This window comes from Neofelis nebulosa, chromosome 1 (assembly GCF_028018385.1).
Source record: "Neofelis nebulosa isolate mNeoNeb1 chromosome 1, mNeoNeb1.pri, whole genome shotgun sequence".
NCBI classification, from domain to species: Eukaryota; Metazoa; Chordata; class Mammalia; order Carnivora; family Felidae; genus Neofelis; species Neofelis nebulosa.
In genome coordinates, this window is record NC_080782.1 from 106563612 (window position 1) to 106584270 (window position 20659).

A 20659-nucleotide genomic window follows, 5' to 3' on the forward strand; every position below is an offset into this window, starting at 1 on the left:
TCTCTGCCCCTCCCCTGCTCATGCTCTCACTGTGTCTCCCCCAAAATAACTAAAAAAAAAAAAAAACTAACAGATGACTACAAAAATATACTAGACAAGTGTTTACCTCTACCTCTCTGCATTTCTTGCCACTATTTTCATTACCTCTATCACCCTTCACATGAGTCACAGGCCTGCCTTGGGAGGAAAGGCTGGCACTCAGAGCACTGTCATGAAGGGAATATGCTTTCATAAAAGCTTCCCTAACTTAGGACATCATACAAAGACACCGATGTCCTACAAAGGCAGACAGGTATGCTTCCTTCTCTATTTCCTCTCTCCTCATAGTTCAAAATAGTCATCAGTTCAACAAAATTAAGTAAAAAAATCTTTCTCTTTTTGTTAAATGTTCACTAGCAATTCTCACACTACTACACAAAATGAAAAGCACAATCATTCTAATGGGAATTACACATGTTAATAGCTGCCTTGCTATTTGAAGATCTACTCAACAATCATCAGGGTAAACATCCAAACTCACATCCAGCTAATTGGAGTGTTCATTTCTGTAAATAGACATTCATATTGGTACGTGCACACACACACACACACACACAACCTGGAACCTTCGGGTTACAAAACATGCATGAACAATGTAAAGAGAGTCAAATATGCCAAATCCGGTGTTATTCCGAAGACAATGGTCAGTGTCCTCTATGCAAAGCCCTTGGGTCAAAGCTGAAGGTCAGTAAAAATCCAAATACCACAAGTTAGACACTTGAATGGTGACAGAGAAGTAAAAATTGTACCAGTCACTAACTACAAGACCAGGCTCCAACAGTGAGCTCTCTGTAACGCCTGTTTCCTCCGCTGTAAAATGAGGCGACTAAACCTTGTGGACTTCCACTGAGGATGAAAAGGATGATACATGCAAGCCATCCAGCACAGCTCGTGTTCATAAGAGGCTCTCAGGAAATGTCTCCACATCTTTCTCCACAAGCCAACAGGGACAAAGCCAATGCCCCTACACCCCTGGCCACTCACAGAACCACCTGGCAGCCTTGAACAGACACAAGCACACAGAATCAGCATCTCCTAGTTGAACCCTGTCATCTGAAAGCTCCACAGGGGAATCAGATGTGCTCCAAGTTGAGACCACAAATATGGCCATAGCACCAACTTCCCTATTCAACCACAACTGCTGTTTGCTTATTGTGCTCCCAGACTTTTCAAGCATGGTCTTTCTCCCTTTATAAGTTTGCTTCGGTGTTTTATTTTTTCATTTGTTTTTTTATTTGTTTAATGTTTATTTTTCAGAGAGAGACAGAGCACAAGCGGGGTAGGGACAGAGAGAGACAGAGAATCCAAAGCAGGCTCCATGTTCTGAGCTGTCAACACAGAGCCCCATGCAGGGCTTGAATTCATGGATGTTGAGATCACGACCTGAGCAGGAGTTGGAAGCTTAACTGACTGAGCCACCTAGGTGTCCCACTCTACTTAAAAAAAATTTAATTCCAAAAAATTAAAAATGTAATGTATGCAAAGCACCAGCACAGTGCCCAGCACCTAGTAGGCCTTCAATAAGTACTAGACTGAAATACATTCTCAACATTCAAGATTGTCATAGAATACACAGAACAGCACCGGAAAACCCCATATTTTAATGAGCTACTGATTCTGATTTTATCTCTAGGTAACTTAAGTATCTCACACTCAAATTTAAAGTTTTCTTTTACCTTTAGGAAGAAGAAATTCAATTAAATCATTAACGACAGATTTGATGTTGTCTTTTCAGTCCAGATGTGAATGTGCAAGGTGTCTATTTTCAAGGCTCAGCCTCTTTGGTGGAAGCCATTTTTTCCTGGCTTTATATGTTTTTATAGCATGTTATTACACAGATAATTGAGCATTGCAATTCAGCAACCAATTGTGGATAAGAGCTGCCAGGAAAGCTGTCAGGGAAATTAATTAGTAGAAGGAAAGAAAGGAGCAGTATTTACCAACTATTTACACAATCAAGTCTTGGTCTTCTTTCCAGAATTTGCTTCCACAAACATTTTTAAACGTTTGCCCATTCAGAAGACGGAGACACAGCACCCCCACCCAAATACACCGAAGCCCTTGCCAGCCACTCATCTTGGGAGCTTGAGAAAGCAAGACCCTGTCTTTCCCGGAGCTTCACAAAACTGGTCAATCCAGAAATGAAGTGGTTCACGTCCAAGGAAGCCTTGGTCTTCACCCTCTCCTGGACCAGTACTCTCAGGGGAGAAAACCGGGAGCCCGGAGGCAATGGACTCAGATGTTCAGCCAGGCTGAACTGGTCTTATTCCAGGCAGTTCTGCCTCATTAGTGACAACTGGCCGGCCAGCAGGGCCAGACGTCTAGAAACGAATTCTGACATAAAACTTGAATACAATATTTAAATACAATATTTAAAACTTAAAAACAAAAAAACCCTGTTTTTAAGTCCTCTCTTCTTTGAATTCAATTGTTCACCTCGACATGGGGACAGAGAATAAATGAGAGACGGACACGCTACACCACCCATGATCGTCAAGGCAAGCTGAGGAGGCTCTAGCTTGAAATTCAGTCTTTCACTGCTGCCACTGGTCACAGAGCTTCCACTGCTCCTGAGCTGCAGAGTCAACTTCTCCCACACACCTATTGACTCAAAGATTTACTACATATTGGAATGCAGCAGCTTTGAGTACGTAGATGAACAAGATAGGGTCTCTGCTCTCACGCAGCTCCCGGTCTGGCGAAGGAAGACACTGTAATGCAACACACTCAGTGCACGCTCAGTGTGGATGATACCCTACGCCATAAGCCACCGACTTGCTGGGGGTGAGCAAAGGGGAGGGCTGGAAGGAAGCACAAGACCTTTGAGCAAAAAGACAGGAAGCGTTAGGTGCCTTATTGGTCTGGACTATAATACTGGGATATTTAGTAAAATCGTACAAATGGCAGAACCAAAATTTTAAGTTTATGGGGCTACAACACTTACAGGAACCAACATTTTGCTGATGAGTAGAGCAGGTATAAAACCTTAACTCATGAAGTCGGACATACCAAAAAAAAAAAAAAAAAAGTATTTTCTTGAAATCAAATTAATTGAGTCCAGGGCCTCTGGTGAAAAACTGGTCCCTCCAAGTCATGTCACACAAAGCAAAGTCTATCATGCTTGCTACTGCATCCTCATTGCCAACCAGACCCTGAGGGCCCTGAAATCCAACACACCCATGATTCCATGCCCCTCAGGTAGCACCCAGAATCCTTGTCAAGGCAGGAAACCCGCTGTCTAAAAATCCAGCCTCCCCAGGCCCACCCGGTGGCCAGCGACCTTCTCTCTGGCCTCATGCTGCCAACAAGACGATCAAGGATACCAGCCTTGCTCCCTTCCCCTCCAAGAAAGCCTGTTTTCTCTCTCCCTTCTCTCCAATGGAACGCACCCTCTATCCCAAGAGGCATGTCAACACTCTCTGTTCTGTAAATTAAGACTTTTTATAGAGAGACTGAGAAGCATCTCTACTTCAAACTGCTTCAGTTTTCTCCCAGGCAAGGACATGCAAAGCAAGAAATCACTACTGCCTCAGTTCCTGCTTCAAATACTAGAGGAGAGAAAAAGCACAGCAAGACACAGTTTTAATCACATTAAGATTAATTTGCAACAGCTGCCCCCCACAAACAAAGCAGAAGATGCTACAGACACAGATTCCCCAGGAGAAGCACCCCACCACTTCCGACCTGGAGGGGTCAGCAGACCTCTCCCCAAGGGTGGACAATGAGGTTTCCGTTCTCCGCAAAACACTGTCCAAGAAGCACCTTCACGGTGGGAGGTGTGCAAAGTACCACACATTTTTGGTCCACAAGAAATCGGCCAGCTCAAAAAAACAGGAGGACCTTCTCAAAGAATAGACAGACCAGGGCTCCCTGAATGGGTTTCTGTTCTGCAACACAGATAACCTCTAGTAAGACAGATTAACCTTAGAAAACAAAGATGGGGATCTATCATCACCCTCCTCAAGAGCCAAAGACTTCCAGTGATCCCAAATTATCATTTCAGTAAGGGCCAATAAACTTCTTGATTTTTCAGGCCAGACAACTCCACCTTAGAGGAAGAGCTTTGGCTCTATCATTTCATGCATTGACCAGCTGTCTGCAAGCACTGTGCAAGGAGAGTGAATGGTTCTTGGAGTTAAAATTAATAGCATAGCTGTAATTGCAAATTTCACAAATCCAAAGCACACACTGTGGTTATGCTAAAAATGACCGTGACAGAGAATCTTTGAAGGTCTAGTGGAACTGGCCACACACCCAGGGCTTCGCAGACTGCTTGCTTAGGTATTTTTCCCGAGGGAAGAGTGAGGGGAAGATATGCTGGGCCAGGAAAGAGAGAACAGAGCTCAGAGAAGGTTCATTTGGGAGCTTAATGTTCCTTATAAAAGCACAACTGCCCTCATCATTCCACCTTGGTTTGCACATTTTAATACCACCTCCTATAAGCTTTCCCCCCTCTTGAAGTCCACTCATTTTCTCCAGTCCCCCCTGCTGCCTTGCTTTCTAAGTTTGTGTGGCTTTTGGAAGCAGCCATCATATAACACATGGTCCCCCACACTAGTAGACCAGAATCACTAACTCTTTAGAGAAGCAATTTCCTCCCATGCTTACAGAATCCTGAAGGAGACATCAAGTCCCCTGAGTTTTATAGAGAGGTTTTATCCGCAGGAGATTCACTTCCCTCCGCACCTCCAACTAGCTCCCCTGACCAGCCTGCAGAAATTCCCTTATAAAATCACAGGATCCACCTCATAAAACCAGTTCACCAAGGGGTGCTGAGGCCTTGAAACAAGCCCACATAGCTCAGTAGTTTCAAAAGCTCCTGGATCACGGGTTGCCAGGACAAATCCTCAGCTATGTCAGGAGCCCCACTCACACACAGGCCATGATTCCTGCCAAAAACCAAGAGGGTGAGAGCTTCTTCAAGCTTTGCAAGGGCGTTTTGAAGAGGAAGAAAAAAAAAAAAAAGATTGAGGAAATGTCTGAAACTCCAGCTGAGCCAAAAACATCATTGCTCTCCACTTGGCAAATTTCAAGGAAAGAGTAATCAAAAGATATCCCAAAGCAAGGAAATAAAGTGGTATCCTCAAGAGACAGGACCCAAAAGGGCCTATCTGGTAAATTCTTACCAAACCTACTTTCTCCCTGAACTCTGTCCTCACCAACAAAAACACCAAGTTCCTTAAGACAATGACTAAAACAACATTAGTCGCAAACATTGTTTAATTATCTAGGGAAAGATAAATCTTTAAAACAAAAATAATCTTGATTAGAAAGTTGTGAAGCTATAAATAAACTGGTATTAAGGAAAACTACCATCCTGGTAGTGTTTTTTACTAGTAATTTTACATTACACGGGCACAAGGAATGAATCATAGGAGAGGGAAAAACCACCTACCAGTTCCTATTCCGTCTTAGTGAACACATCTGTTGGGCAAATTATTTTATCTGGTACAACCTTCTCATCCCCTCTTCTTATTTCCATCTTCAAGGCACCAGGAAAACCCTTTAGGGTAAATCCCATCAGGGTGATTCTGTAGTTCTTTTTCACTCTCCTTACTGACATTACTTACTCTGACCCACATTTTCACGTGTCGATAGTGTACTGCACATTCACACCAACTCACTCCACTTATGCTGTCTCCTAAATCGACTATGTGTTGCTTTGGGCACAGACCAGATATTTTAAATTTCTTTTGCGTATCCTTTCCTTCCCTCCCACCTGCCAACTCCTACAGAGCTTTGCAAGAAGCAGCTTCAACAAATATCTCCTTGCACACCAGCTCAACCCCACCACAAGAATTGTTAGCAGCAGCTAAGGTACCAGGCAGGAGTCCTACATCCCATCTCCAAGGGCATCTTCACCAGCACCTATTATCAAAACATACTAAGACAACATTTGGACATTCCAAGATTCTATGTCCATCCATTCATCCAGCCCCCCTCCCCCCCCCCCCGTATTTCCTCCCCTTCTGGCCAATAGGCCACAGCAAGAGAGGCACCATTCCTATACTTGAATAATAAACATAGCCCCAGCCTGCAAGTTCACATTAAAATAAGCCTCCCCTGTGGCACCTGGGTGGCTCAATCGGTTCAAAGTCTGGCTTGGGCTCAGGTCATGATCTCCTGGTTTTTTAATTCAAGCCTGGGTCGGACTCACTGCTATCAGTGCAGACCCGGATTCAGATCCTCTGTCTCACACTCTCTGCCCCTCCTCTGCTTGTACTCTCAAAAATAAATAAGACATTTAAAATTTTTTTTAATTAAACAAAAGAAGCCTCCCTCCACAAACCACCACAACAGGCCCTAGTTTCCTAATAGATCCTAAATGAGCAGCTGTTTTACCCACAAATGGAAAGCTGCCCCACCCCCGAAAGTCAAATTAGTCTGTTCAAGATTTTTTTTAAATTTCATGATAATTTTGTTATATAATCTGCCACTTTACATCCAAGCCCACGGACAGAACAGCAGCAATTAAATTTACATTCTTAGACGTCCTTAAGTGTCAAAATAAATTCCTAAGAACCGCAGGTAATAGTATCTGAACAATTCAAGACCGTGCCCACGTGATCACAGGATTTTCAAGAGTATAAAGTGAGCACCCCCTGACATTTCTCAGCAGGGCTTATTCCTATCACTTGGTAAACCTGTATTTATCATTTGTTAAAGTCCGTGTTTCACTTTCTCTTTAATTACCACCAACTATCTCTGATGGAACCATCCCACTGGTGGAACTCAGCTGCGAGCGATTCTTTGGGGGCCTTCTCCATCTCTTGACATGAACCAGCTGCACGAATTCCAGAACCTAGCTGTCACCCTCTCCTGAGAGGAGGATGGACACATGGGAGAGAGAAAACCAGCAGCTCTAGACATTAGGAAGACAAACATCCTCTACTTGCAGGGATGCAGCCACCCTTCCTCACACTGTAGAGTCAGGTTCAGAAAAGAAAGAGGCCCCAGAAATCACATATTTATGTGCAAGTTCCCCAGTGGAAGGAGGATATGTGCAATTACTAAAAACCTCATCTACAGGAACTAGGTAATTCTTGTGATGGGTGTTAAACTAAAAGAAAAAGCACAGCAGAATTTTTTAAAAAAGACCATTTCCCTTATTTCTATTAAAAGTACTTGGCTTATTTTAAAAGGTATTCTGATGGGTTTTCTGAGGTAACCACCTTCTACCTTATATTCTCGGTCTTCACATGTCTACCTCCTTAGAAATGAACTGAAAACTGCCGGGGGACATTTTGCTTCTAGTTAAGATGATTTGCTCCCGGTATGTGAAGGAGTCTTGGGCGTCCATGACAGTGTCCTTAAGACAAAGTAAGGTCACTGCCACACCTCCAGGAGGAGCCCCAGAGCACAGGCTGAGAGTGCTCCCCTGGCTCACTAGGGCCCTGATCAGCCACATGGGCAGATGTTGACAATTAACACCAATGATTACTTGTGCCACAGGCATCCACCTCCAGAAGCTGCTATACGGCCCCCAACACCATAGGGAAAAGAGGCCCCTCCCCAGTATCCCATTCATTCTAGGGGTTAATTATACTTCTATAGGCTGGAAACCCAATCACCCTTTAAAACTACATCTCTATGGGACTTCACACTCCAAGTTCCAAACAATGGACTTCCAAACAAACTTAGAAAAAAGGCCTGACAGCTAAGGCTAACAGCTTAGGCTAGAGATATCACCGTCTTTAAGTAAATAAGTAAGTAAGTAAAAATAGTCTACTCCAAAGGCTGGGCAGGTAGGATCCACAACAGTGCAGGAGAGAGCCCTGGCAGCCAGGTAAGGCAGAGACCATACAAACTTTTCAAATCAAAGAATTTTATCAAATCAGAAATTGCTGGTCTAGGACATCAGAATGATAAACTTATGATGGGACATGTGGCCCAAACATGGCCCAAACATAACAAAACTGACCTTGTTATCCAGAGTTACACTCCTCTGCAAGACTGGGAGATAAGAGGTAGTACCCTCAATTTATTCTGATGAATGACAGAAACATACCAAAAACTTTAAAAGATGAATAAAAGAGGAACATGAAACTTTTTTTTTTTCTGTATGTTCAAATCAGCATAATCTGAAAGGAAAGATCTATGGGCAAACATCCTTGTGAGAATTCCTTTCAAGAATATGTGCCTATCCACAGATCAGAAAACACATTTGCCTACCAAGTTTGTAAAAAAAAAAAAAAAAAAAAAAAAAAAAAAACCAACTTTTAGAACAAATTACATGCTAATGACAACAGTAAAATTGTCATGTTTCTGTAGTAAGAGGGAAACAAAAAATTGGAGCTAAAAAGGACATCTTACTTCACCATACATGAAAACCTTGGAAGCTATAATCCACCCAGTAACAAGCCAAGACAGTGTTCAGACCTCCCAAACTCTCAGCTAACACTCAGCCACTACTTATACAATTGCCAGAATTCCCACAACACATATGCACTGACAGCAGCTTTTGCCTAAGCACCAGTGAGTACAGCCCAGCATCACTGTTAATGTTTTAAGGCTGGCTATCAATATTTCATAAGAAATTAAAATAATGACTTTAAACATGTGGCCAATAATGGCTTACTGCTGCAACTGTGATTGTTCAGTTTCCCAAAGCCGGTTTATGGTTTAAAACCTTCATTTGTAGAAACTCTCCTGGCCTATTAACTGATGACCTAAAACCCAAGATCATAGCTTTAAATCCTAGCCCTGACTTTAACTTCTAGAGACACTTAATCCAAACTCTTCATGGCAAAGGCACAGGGACCCCTCCGCTAAGTGGCATTTTCATTAACGATCATTCATTTATTCTTGGCAGAGCATCAAAGGCTCTGTGCTAGGATCTTGGATACACAGAGAACAAACAGGGACCCTTAAGGGTCCACTGTTCTTCAACAGTCTCCTCGAACCTGTTCCTTCCTTTTCCTCCATTAACATCGAGAAGGCCACTGAGCTACAGCAGGGTAGTGCAAACCAACCAAATTACTAGATTTTAAAAGACTTTGGTAGGGGCACCTAGGTGTCTCAGTTCGTTAAGTGTCCGATTTCAGCTCAGGTCATGATCTCATGGTTCGTGAGTTGGAGCCCCGCATCAGGCTCTGTGCAGACAGCTCAGAGCCTGGAGCCTGCTTCACATTCTGTGTCTCCCTCTCTCTGCCCCTCCCCTGCTCGTGCTTGCTCACACTCTGTCTGTCTGTCTGTCTGTCTCTCTCTCTCTCTCAAAAATAAATAACAGACCTGGGTAAAAGTTCAGTGAATAAATGCATGTACAGCCCTCAGAATGGTGTCTTAACACATAATATGGCTCAAGTACCATTTTGTGCAACATGTTATTGTTCACTCTACACTGTTCACTCTCCCTGTTGAGGGGATTCGAGTAGACAGGACACTGTTCCCACTCAGAGGAACTCACAATCTAGTGGGAGAGAGATCAATTATTAACTATACTACAAAAAAAGTGTACAAAATGGGAAGGAGAAAACCAATGAAATAGCAGAAAATGCTGTCCAAACTTAAGTGCTGTACAGATACTGACAATATAGATGAGATCTGGCACAACCCAAGACAAAGAGGTGCAGCACAATCCTCACAAAAAGAACTTCTGCTGCTACCTTCCACTTGTTTCTAAATGGAAGGAGAGATGATGCACATGTTTCATTAGTTTCAGAGGTACAACATAGTCCACTATCTTCAACTTTTAAAATTAAAAAAAATATTGTCTACTTTTATCAAGACTACATGCAATTTTATCCTCACTACCTCCGCTTAAACACTTTTACATCTTCAATGGTTTTCAAAGATGATTGATGCCCAGAGCAAGAGCCCTAAAGCAGAACAAGATGTCAAATGATTTAAAAAAAAAAAAAAAAAGTACCTTGTTCACAGAATAGGATGGCAGAAAAACCATACCAGGACGTTATAGGGGGAAAAGCAGAAAAAGTGAGAGCAAAAAGAGCTTTAAAATTTTTTGAGTCATATAATTCCATAACCGAGAAAGGCCTTTCCGCCAAATATTCTGTTCAACTAAAGGTTTACTACAATCTCCCAACTAACATGGTTTGTCATGTTCTTTTTAAAATGCCAGCAGCCAAGCTACAGAGGAAAGGGAAGAAAAAATTGCCAAATGGTCAAGTTGCTTCTCTACTGGCATAACTCCTCCCAGTTGGTCTCATTCCCTAATTTTAAAATCGTTACACTCAGCTTGCTCCAGGTGGAAACGTTCTAATTTCCAAAGTGCAACTCATGAAAACAAAAGGGTTTGTTTGTTCTTAATGAAGAGTTCAAAGTTGTAATTTCCATTTTCTTTCTTCTAATAGTGAATCTGCACCATGCCTAAAACCCACCCGTCACTGCAGGTTGAAATTAGTCTAATAGATCTTAGAACCACTCTAACTGTACTTCTCTTCCTAGCCAGCAGTTAACAGCTTGTGTGGATAACTAATCAGTGTACGTAGAACAAAATGCCAAGAAATTCCAAGGAAATTAAGTGGTACATTAAATAAAATTTACAAAAGTACTATTTTAAAGAATAAGTTAAAGTACCATAACACAAGGCAAAGAGAAGATAGTCTTTTCTTATTTGACAGGCAGTTTGCCTCACATTCTCCATCACTCTCCCATGCTCACACAGCACTCGCTTAGTGTTTAAAACTGCACCAAATTTACCTGGCACTTCTACTCACTAGTCACAAGAGAGCCACAAAAATGAAAGGTCAGCATTTTCTTGAATCTTTCTGATAGGTACTGTATTCATTTGAGATGAGACTGAAGTTCTCCTCCCTAGGTAAAACTTCTCAATGGTCCTTTTTCTCCAAATAAGCATCTTGGGCTGCCCTTCTGCCTGGAGCAAACATTCTCCTCATCTTGGCTACACCGGAGAATCCCCAGAGCAGCTCTCTTAAAACAAGTCTAACAAGGGGCACCTGGGCAGCTCAATCCGTTAAGGCTCTAACTCTTGGTTTCGGCTCAGCTCATGATCTTGCGGTTCGTGAGTTCAAGCCCCCAACAGGCTCTGCATTGCTCAGACCCTGCTAGGGATTCTCTTTCCCCCTTTCTGGCCCTCCCCTGCTTCCTCTCTCAAAATAAATAAATAAACCTCAAAAAATAAAAAATAAAACTACAAGCCTGAGGTGATGACTTCAAATAAGCATCAAACAAATTCAATTAAGCTTCAGATGATTTCAACTAAACACTCCAGCTAAAACTATGGGAGTAACAAAGCAGATTTTGAGTTTATGTTACATGTGCAGGAGCTATAAACACTCCTACAGAGCCAATTTATTCATAATGAACTTGTTTGTGAAAATAATCCTTTAACCTTTTATACACAAAACAGATTTCATCATCACTGCATCTCATTTCAACACCTTAATGTAGTTTAGGTAGCAATGACTGCCCTAAGAAGCAATTTTAAATTTGTAATTTCTGTAATATACATCTCAATGACATGTTCAGTGACATAAAATTTTAACCAATTCTAACTCAATTTTACTTTTACTTCCCTCCCGCCGATGATGCACCAGGTCCCTTCCTGCATCGCAGAAGGTGTGTCCACCTCTGCACAAAGAAATGCCTAAATGACAAATGTTAACACCAGAAGTCAGAGATATGATGGCACTATTTTTAAAACACAGAAAGGCACAAAATTATCAGACAGGAGCGACCTACATACCTAACTTCTCAGTTTATCGAAAATGTAGCTGACCAAGTTCTAAGAGGCCAAAGGACCCACACCCAATGTGCGATTATTAACATACATTCAACTACCCAAACTAAATTGGGTGCACCTGTGAGCTTGCCAGCCACTGAAAATACCACTAAATTACAGCGTCAAGAATAATAAAATTAAATTTTCATTTTCCACATGATAGCCTATGAAATTAGTTAAGAAAAGAAAGCCAATCTAACAGTACTTCCTCTCTCTCACACACATCCCCACCTCATCCCAGCCCCCAATATCAGTACAAACCACTGGGGCTGAAAGGCTCAGTGGAAATAAGTATCATAATCAAAATTATATCGACTGTGTCCGAGAGGAATTGATGGGCTGGCAAAAGAGTACAAGTCTAGGGTACAAATTCATAGGCTGTCTCACAGACACATGTGGCTAGTTATGAATTCAAATCATTAAATAAGCAGTGAATGCTCCTCATTAAGTGGGAGGGACCACCAGAAACTGCATACAAGTTCTATACATTGAAATGTGACTTTGATGTATGTGTGCCGCTGACCACGGTCCTGAACCAACATTTCCCCTTTGGGGGAAGGCTTTTCTCTCCTTTCCTTCCCAGGAATTACGAACCAGGTGAGAGTTCATGGAGACAGATAATGAAAGAGACAAGTACACAGAAGCTGGTGGAGGATAAGACTTCTGTTGAATCTTATGTTATGTTCTGCTTTAACCCAAGAGAACAGTACCAGACAAGAAATCAGACAAAATATCAGAGACATAAAAGAGAACAAGAATCTCTGAACAATGCAAAGTTGTATAAACAGCAGCCTGAACAGGTTCATAAGACAGAGCACCAGGTTGGTGAGAGGTACAGTCCCTGCAGTAGCATTTGAATTTTATCAAAAGTGCTCCTAGATTGTTTTTATTTTTGCCTTAAAGGTTGACATGTCTACACTGCCCCAAAGGGACACAACAGAAGGGGGGGGGGGACAATTTACATATCTTAATTCTTGTACTTTTAAAAGTACAATCACACTTCTAATAGATTTCCTCTCTGTGAAGTTGGGGTGGCCCTTGGACCACCTGCCTTACCCCACTCCACCCTAACTCATATATAAACCAAAGCTGGCTTCCAAAAAATCATTTGATTGGTCTTATTACTCCCTTCTCAGCCTCCAAATCATTACCTTGGATACTTAAGTGCATGGTCATCATCTCACCAGCCTCACCATACAACTGACATGCTGCCTTCTAACTAAATCCCTGGGCAAAGCCAGTAATTTACATGTTCATACAGTTGTTTAGGATATTATTAATAAATGATCACTAAGAGCAAGTTCCATGAGTAAAAGAGAGATCATATCTTAATAGAAGGGTTAATGAACCATACACCATAAAGCTTTCCTGTTAGTACATTATAAGAAATGCTCTATGAAATTAAAAGTGATAACTGTGCTACACATCTACCTACTCATGAATGAAAGGGCCTGTCATGACTACCAACAAAACATGCTAGTAGCATAATCCATCAGGGAAGGGACCGCTAGGCTTCTAATTATTCCTGGCTATGTCATAGCCATTCTGCATAAACCAGCTCCTCATGCTCAGTAATAACAAATGCTGCTACGGAATACACACTATGTGCAAGGCATCATGCTGGCTACTTCATATAAAGTATAATTCTTAATTCTCCTAACAACCCTCTGCAATAAATGTTGCCATGTCCATTTGACCGATGAGGAAACAGTCTCAGTATTAAAAACCTTTCCAAAGTCACACAACGTGTAAGTGGCTCAGTGTCATCAGTCCATACCTTCAGGCACTACTGACTCTGACCCAGGGCAGAGAAAATCTGGCTGCTAGCCCTGAAGGGATGAAGGAGAGGAGCACATGCCCTTTCCTGACAACACTCAGAACACGAGAATGTGATTATAAATGACATGAGGTTTCTTTCGTATAAAAAGGACAAGCATCTCTTTTAAGATACACATGTGCGTGCATGCATGCGCACGCACACACACACACCCACTCAGTTTTCTTCAATGCCAGGCCACCCTATTATGGATCCTTCTCATTGTGAGAAGGCTCTTTCTACACTGTATCATGTTTGCACCCCGCACTATAGTTCTTCCACAACCTTCCTCCAAGGGACAAAGTGAGAAACAATGGGACTCATACATTGTATCCACTAAATCTAATACACAGCTTTGTCACTGACTGTAATACATAGTTAATACATAGGTTTGTCACCAACTGTAAAACAGTGGCAAAATATAAATATGACCTTTCCCTAGAATACCTCAGACCAGAGGTGGAAAAGGCAAAATCCTTAGTTCTCTGATGCTGATCAGCCCTTCTCTAGGAAGATACAGGCAAACAAGCTAGATTCTCATAATGTGTATTAGCTCACCAACACCACACTTCCCACCGACAGGGAATCTCGTACAATCTCAGGGCAATTTCCCCTTGTATTCACCTTGGGTAAATATTTCTCTGTAATTTACTGTGGAAATGAGCTATTCCAAGGCCCTCTTCTCAGTCACCATTCCCATTAATAAAGTTTTTCCTTCAAGAAAATAGTAGGCTTAAGGCAACATCACAGTGAAAAGGAGCATTAATATTCACACTATGGTATTCTCTTGAAGAGAGCTCAATTCTTTTTCTACAGTATTTGCCATGTGTTTACCTGGGGCACTTGAACTACCAGGAAGGAGCCCCCTGTTCCATGTACACATCATTTATTAAGACGCCTTCTTCTAGGTTATCAGCTCCAATCCTGGAACATTTAAGCAGGCTACACAAGCAGTTCCCAACAGGTGGGCTTCGTGCTTCCTGCCCTCCCCAAACACAAATCTCACCATACCACTATCTCGATTCAAATCCTTCAACGGCTCTCAGCACTAGCTGCTGCATCACTCTCAAGGGTCATCTGATGTTATGCTCCCCCCTCCTCCATGCCAAACAACCCGCAGACCCACCATACTCTCTCCCACTTTAGGGCCTCCAGCTACCTGCATGGCTCTTACCCATGTTATCTCCCAGCTATCTCCCCGCTCATCCATTATGTCTCAGCTCAACATCACCTCCTCAGTGAGGCAGTTCTGACCTCCCAGACTAAGAGAGCTCCATGATATAGATACACTCCCTCACAGCCTGCTCCTCTGTTCCATTTACTTCCTTTGAAACCAACTAATTAATAATCGTGTGTTGTGTGACCATCTCCCTCAACTACACTAGAAGCTTTGTAGGGTCCAAACTATCTTTGTCTCATCCACTTTCATGTCCTTAATGCTGAGGCCAATGCGTCACTAGAGTCTCATGCAATATATATTGGTTGACTGATTTTCTCAACTCTCTTATCGAAATAGTGAGTCAAAAAAGGAGATAAAATAATAAATGCACCAAGATTTATAAACTGCTTTTGTTCAAATTATGTAGCTGCTGTGATTAATAAAATACAAACTCAGGGCGCCTGGGTGGCTCAGTCGGTTGAGCGTTCAACTTCGGCTTAGGTCATGATCTCACGGTTTGTGAGTTCAAGCCCCATGTAGGGCTCTGTGCTGACAACTCAGAGCCTGGAGCCTGCTTCCGATTCTGTGTCTCCCTCTCTCTCTACCCCTTCCATGCTCATGCTTTCTCTCTCTCTCTCTAATAAATAAGCGTTAAAAAAATAATAAAATAAAAATCAAACTCAATGAAAAGCTTTACTGAATTCATAGTTGTTTTTCGCTATTTATTTTCTTAAACAATGAACAGCAGAAATTCATGTACTGCATCACTACTGTGTGCAGGAATCCCACAAACACATCCCAGGTATTATTAAGAGCAGTACTCAAACACCATTCAATAGAACAGTTCAAAGACATCCCATGACTGTGCCTATTGTCACGCAGGAAACTGTTCCCCAAAGTACGTCAATAAAACAAATCTTTTAGTATAGGAGAGTATAAATGAGCCACTTTATATATGGAGTTGAAAATCCTTTTAACCACTAAGCCTTTTCTTTTTCAGCCATTCTAAGAATCCTTCAAAGTTTCAAGTTCTAATAGACACAGTGAAAAGCGGACTTAATACACAAGTCCCTTTAGAGGTATTTTGAGTGGATCCTCAGTGATTTAGCTTTGTTCAAAATTTACCTGGATCAAAAAAAATTTTTTTAACCTGGATCCATGAGGTATTTTTGATAAGAGATCTAGAGGTCTGGGCATAATTCACAACATACACAACAAATGAAAACACACACAGTCACCGTTCAATCAAACGCATAACTATTTTCAAAGATGTCCTTTTTTCCTCATTCATTCAATATATACTCACTGAGTCTGTACTAATATACTAGAGGTACTGTGCTAGGCATATAGGACAAAATCCCTGCCCCCGAGGAGGTCAGTGATAGACAGCAAATGGTACCTGAGTACTTCATTAGTGTCATCACACGGTACTTTGGGAAAAGACAGGACAAAGTTGCCTACAAGTAAATCTCAAAAATGTGGTCACAGGAACAGTCCCCCAATCTACATAGATGCCTGTAGATCGACAGAGCCACCAACCCTCAACACCCGCAGACTCCAAATGCACAGGCTTAGGGAAGCAGCGGAGGAAGTCAGATGCAGTTTATTAACTGCATGATATGCACCATCTCTAACTCCCAGGTGTTTAAATACAGAAGAATGCAAACACTGCCTTCTTACTGTTTTTAAGCAACAAAAGTGTAAAGGGCTGATTTAAGTCTCTGATACCTAGTAAGTTCACACAAATATTGATAGTAAGATAAAATACATAATAGGTCAAACACTATTGATATACTCAAATCAGCTTCAACAAGGTTGCCAAAAACAAGTTAGCACTGCAATTATACACCACATACTTGAATTTTGCTGTTTTTTTAAATTTATTTTAATGTTTATTTTTGAGAGAGAGAGATCAAGCATGAGCAGGGGAGGGGCAGAGAGAGAAGACACAGAATTTGAAGCAGGCTCCAGGCTCTAAGCTGTCAGCACAGAGCCTGTGGAAGGGCTGGAACCCACAAACCATGAGATCATGACCTGAGCAGAAGTCGGGTGCTTAACTGACTGAGCCACCCAGGAGTCTAGAATTTTGGTGCTTTTTAAAAAGTGATGCAGAAAAAAATAAAAATAAATAAATAAATAAATAGTGATGCAGTAAGTTATTATGAGAAGAAAAAAAAAAAAACACTTTGGAAAACAATGACTCTCCCAAGCTAGACACAACAATTTAAAGATCTAAATGAACCTCTTTCCATTTTATGCATTGCACTTAAGCCTTTTAAAGCATTATACTCAGCACCTTGCCATAGTAGGACATTACTCTAACAGTGCCTTGCCATAATACGACCTGATTCAAATGAAATCTGTTTCCCAGCTTATGCTAATAAAATGAAAATAACCTGAGGAGACACAGCCTCAGGTTCTCTCAGCGTAGCAGGTTAATTACGCATAAAAATAACAAGCCAGCCCAAGTTCGTACTTCCATGTCACGAGATTTTCATCACCAATAAACTTGAAAAATTAATATTTACTTAGCACTTCATGCTATATATTAGTGTGCTAGGATTACATAAAATCACAGGTATAAAATGCCTAACAACTCTATTGTTGTGATTCTCATTTAAAGGTGAAAAAACTGGGGCTACGATTAATTGAACGGTCCACAATCCCACAGCCAGTTAATGCGGCAGACCTGGGAAGCAAACCCGTGTCTTCCCACTAAACTTAGTGTTTGCAACCCAGTGTTCCTGACTGAACCCTCTGGAATGGTGCTTGTAGTTGTGTGCATTTTCTGAGGAGCCGGTGGAGAGCTGACATTAGATTCTCAAAGAAGCCTACCATCCCACAAAAGGTTAAAAATCACTGCACCATACCGTCACCCAGGTAAAACCAGAAAATGCACACTGGACTTTAACGCCTTTCACCAAGACTACCACTTCTCGGCTCCTGAGGAGGAAAAAAAAAAAAACTCCACAGTTAACAGTTTCACTTTAAAATTCTCACAGCCAAGTCAAGATTTCCACTCCTAGATAACTTCCAGCAACCTCTGCCACAGAGTCAGTTACACAATAAATTGCAATACTGTATCAGTTTACATCCAATTCTGAGATTTCACAAATACTGACCAATGTTATTTAGTCATTCCACTTTCCAAAATGTGTTTCAATCAACCAGTCCTCACTGCATTGCCTGAGAAATAAGCTATCATTATATCTCTTCCCAGGAAGTAAAACACTGTCACCATGAGGCCAGGCAATAAATCAGCTACAGAACTGGGATCAAAAGTGAGAAGCTCCTTGCTTGCCCCACCCATATGCAAGACTGTGTCATTTACCCCAGAGCAACCTCTCCTAGCTACAGAGAAAACACTGGGCATCTTCTCGACCAATGACAACACTAAATTAGAATCTACTAGTAAATCAGTGAATTAGGGCATACCCCCAGCTGCCCAATGACAAGTGCGCTCATCTTGAAAGTTGAGGCAGATGTCACAGGATAAACACCTGGCACATGCCTGACATCTTAAAAATGAGATGCAACCACTGAGGGACTCTGACAGTTCTGTGGCAGGTATGGCACTCAGCTTAACTCCTGGCATTCCGTCCCTAGGATCAATCTGAACATTTGATCCATCCTAAATTCCTGATCAGCAAAAAAGAGTATTTCTGTGGAAATGAACTTTAACTTGAAGTTACCTGGTTCAAACCCCTCATTCTACAGATAAAACCAAACCTCAGAGGAATGAAACCACTTGCCTAAGGCTCATAACTCAGACCTCAGAAACCAAGTCTCCAAACACCTGTCCAGGATCCTTGCAATTCTCCAGGGCACTGGAAAATCGATCATGGTTACTGCCAGAAGCTTGGCCATCGACCAAACAGCACTGCTCCATCTCTGCCTCGCCAGGACATTACTCCCCTCACCCTGTGCCAGATCCACTCTTTGCCTCCAGAATGAGGTCCCTGGGGGCCACTGGCAGGACACTGACCTCAACGTGCACATTCTGAGGGATAAAGACAATTACCTACCAAAGCTAACCCCATCCAGGAGGAGAAAAAATAGGACTCTGGCACTGAGGAATTAACTTCACAAGGACTCTATGTTAGGACGATGTTTTATTTATAGCCCTGCCTGAACAAGATGACTTAGCCACAACTCTCCAAAGCAAACAATCTAAAAGATAATGAAGAACCTTATGCGTCTCTAACTGTGCTCCAAAGCCCTCCCCCAACACACCCGCTGCCAAAAAAAAAAAAAAAAAAAAAAAAAAAAAAGCGCCAAGGAAAGCTATCTAGAGGACACCAAAGTCATACGCTCAATGTGTCAGAACGCGACCCACAAGTTTTGGATGAACGTTCTTCCAGGAGACCAGGATGGAAACAGTCTCCCGGAAGAAAATCGGGGGTTCTCTATCCAGTCTGGCAACCAGCGCGCATCTGGACACCCAGGAACAAGTCCGAATGAGAGATGCAGGCGTGCACGACAGTGGCGCCGACCGAGAGCTCGGAGTCCCGCTCTCTCAGAGGACCGACGCTGCGGGGACCAGCCAAAACCACCCGCAGGTGATCCCGGGGAGCCGGCGTCACTGACACGCCCCGGTGAAACTCCACGGGTACCGCTCCCACTCTTCCGCCAGGACAGACACACCGTCTCTTCCCCTCACACCCATCCCCTCACCACACTCCCTCTCCGCCCCGAGAGCTTCGGCTGGAAGCAACGCCCACTTCGGAAAAGATCTTAGTTGTGGGGACCAGCCGGGCGTCCAGATCACTCATTCACAGAGCCACCGTAGCAGACACAAACATTAAGGAGTTTGCTGTTTTGACATAAAAAGCACACGATCAGGCCTCACATGAAGGCACACACACGGAGGTAACAGCCATGAGAAGTCAATGACCCACAGGGAGGCTCCTAACTGCCATCACCCCGGGCTCGAGGCAGAGCACCTGGGGTCCCTCCCCCTCTCCACGCCCCGGGGCGCCCAGCCGTGGGCCGCGCGCGGAGTGGAGAGCTGAGGTCTCCCGACAGCAGGGACCCGGAGGGGGGCGAGCGGGGGAAGGCGGGGCCCACCTCCTCGTCCTGCTCCTCCTGGGACGCGCTGCTGCCCCGCGGCGCGGGCGGCGCGGTTCCTCCGCCGAGCTGCGGCGGCGGCGCACAGACTCCAAGCTCAAGCACCACGCGCGCGGGAGCCCACGCGGCGGGCGGCGGGGCGCCTAGGGCGCCGCCCGGCGGCGGTGGCTGCGGCTGCTCTCGAGAGAAGCCGCCGGGCTCCCCTTCCTCCGACAGAGTTTCTGAGCCCGAGGAGGACTCGGCCGAGGAAGCGCCAGGCGAGGATGCGGCGGCCACCGCAGGGGCAGGAGCCCGGGCGCCGTGGCCGCTACAGCCACAGGGCACCGGCTCCGGCGCCTCCGAAACTTTCTCCCCCATTTCCCTCTCGGGCCCAAAGTGCAGCCCGAGGGGCAGCGGGGACGCGGCGGGCACTCAGCGTCTCCAGGGAAAGCTGCGGGCTGCGCGGCTCCGACTCGCTCTCGCTGCCGCTCCCGGGCTGCGGGGAGCCCCGCCGGCGACTACATGGCCGCGGCACGGCCGCGGGAGCCCGCCGCCAAGTTACCAGCCGCCCAGATTTGGCGGCCGACCGGGGCTCCCGCGCGCGGGGACAGGCCAGCTCGAACCGGCGCTCTACGCTCCACAATCCTAGCGAGCTGCGCCCGCGCCGCCGGGACTGCGGCTTCGCCAGCAAAACCTGCCTCCGGGCAGGAGCGGGGCCGGCGGAGGAGACGGGCAGCCAGGGGAGCCAATGGCAGGGCAGGCGCGCCGGTGGGCGGAGGCTGCGGCGCCCCCGGCCGCACGGGCGTCAGGTAGGGGAGGCGGGGCGAGGCGCGAGCTATGGGATCCGGCGGAGCGCTGGGGCCCCCGGGACTGGGGAGCGGCGGTGGCGGAGGGGGCA

General features: G+C 44.1%; 1 protein-coding gene across 6 annotated transcripts in view; it reads right to left on the reverse strand.

Moving 5' to 3' along the window:
- The window catches only part of MAST4 (microtubule associated serine/threonine kinase family member 4), a 568580-nt gene extending 548150 nt beyond the window's left edge, over positions 1-20430 (reverse strand). For 4 of the 6 annotated variants that reach the window (XM_058730754.1, XM_058730743.1, XM_058730735.1 and 1 more), the window contains exon 1: positions 19783-20430. In XM_058730754.1, the coding sequence (XP_058586737.1) occupies positions 19783-20139 (357 nt within the window). In that variant the 5' untranslated portion in view covers positions 20140-20430. The remainder of the gene's footprint in view (positions 1-19782) is intronic. The other 2 variants (XM_058730762.1, XM_058730769.1) reach the window with 2 other exon arrangements.
- Between the last annotated feature and the right edge of the window lie 229 nt (positions 20431-20659).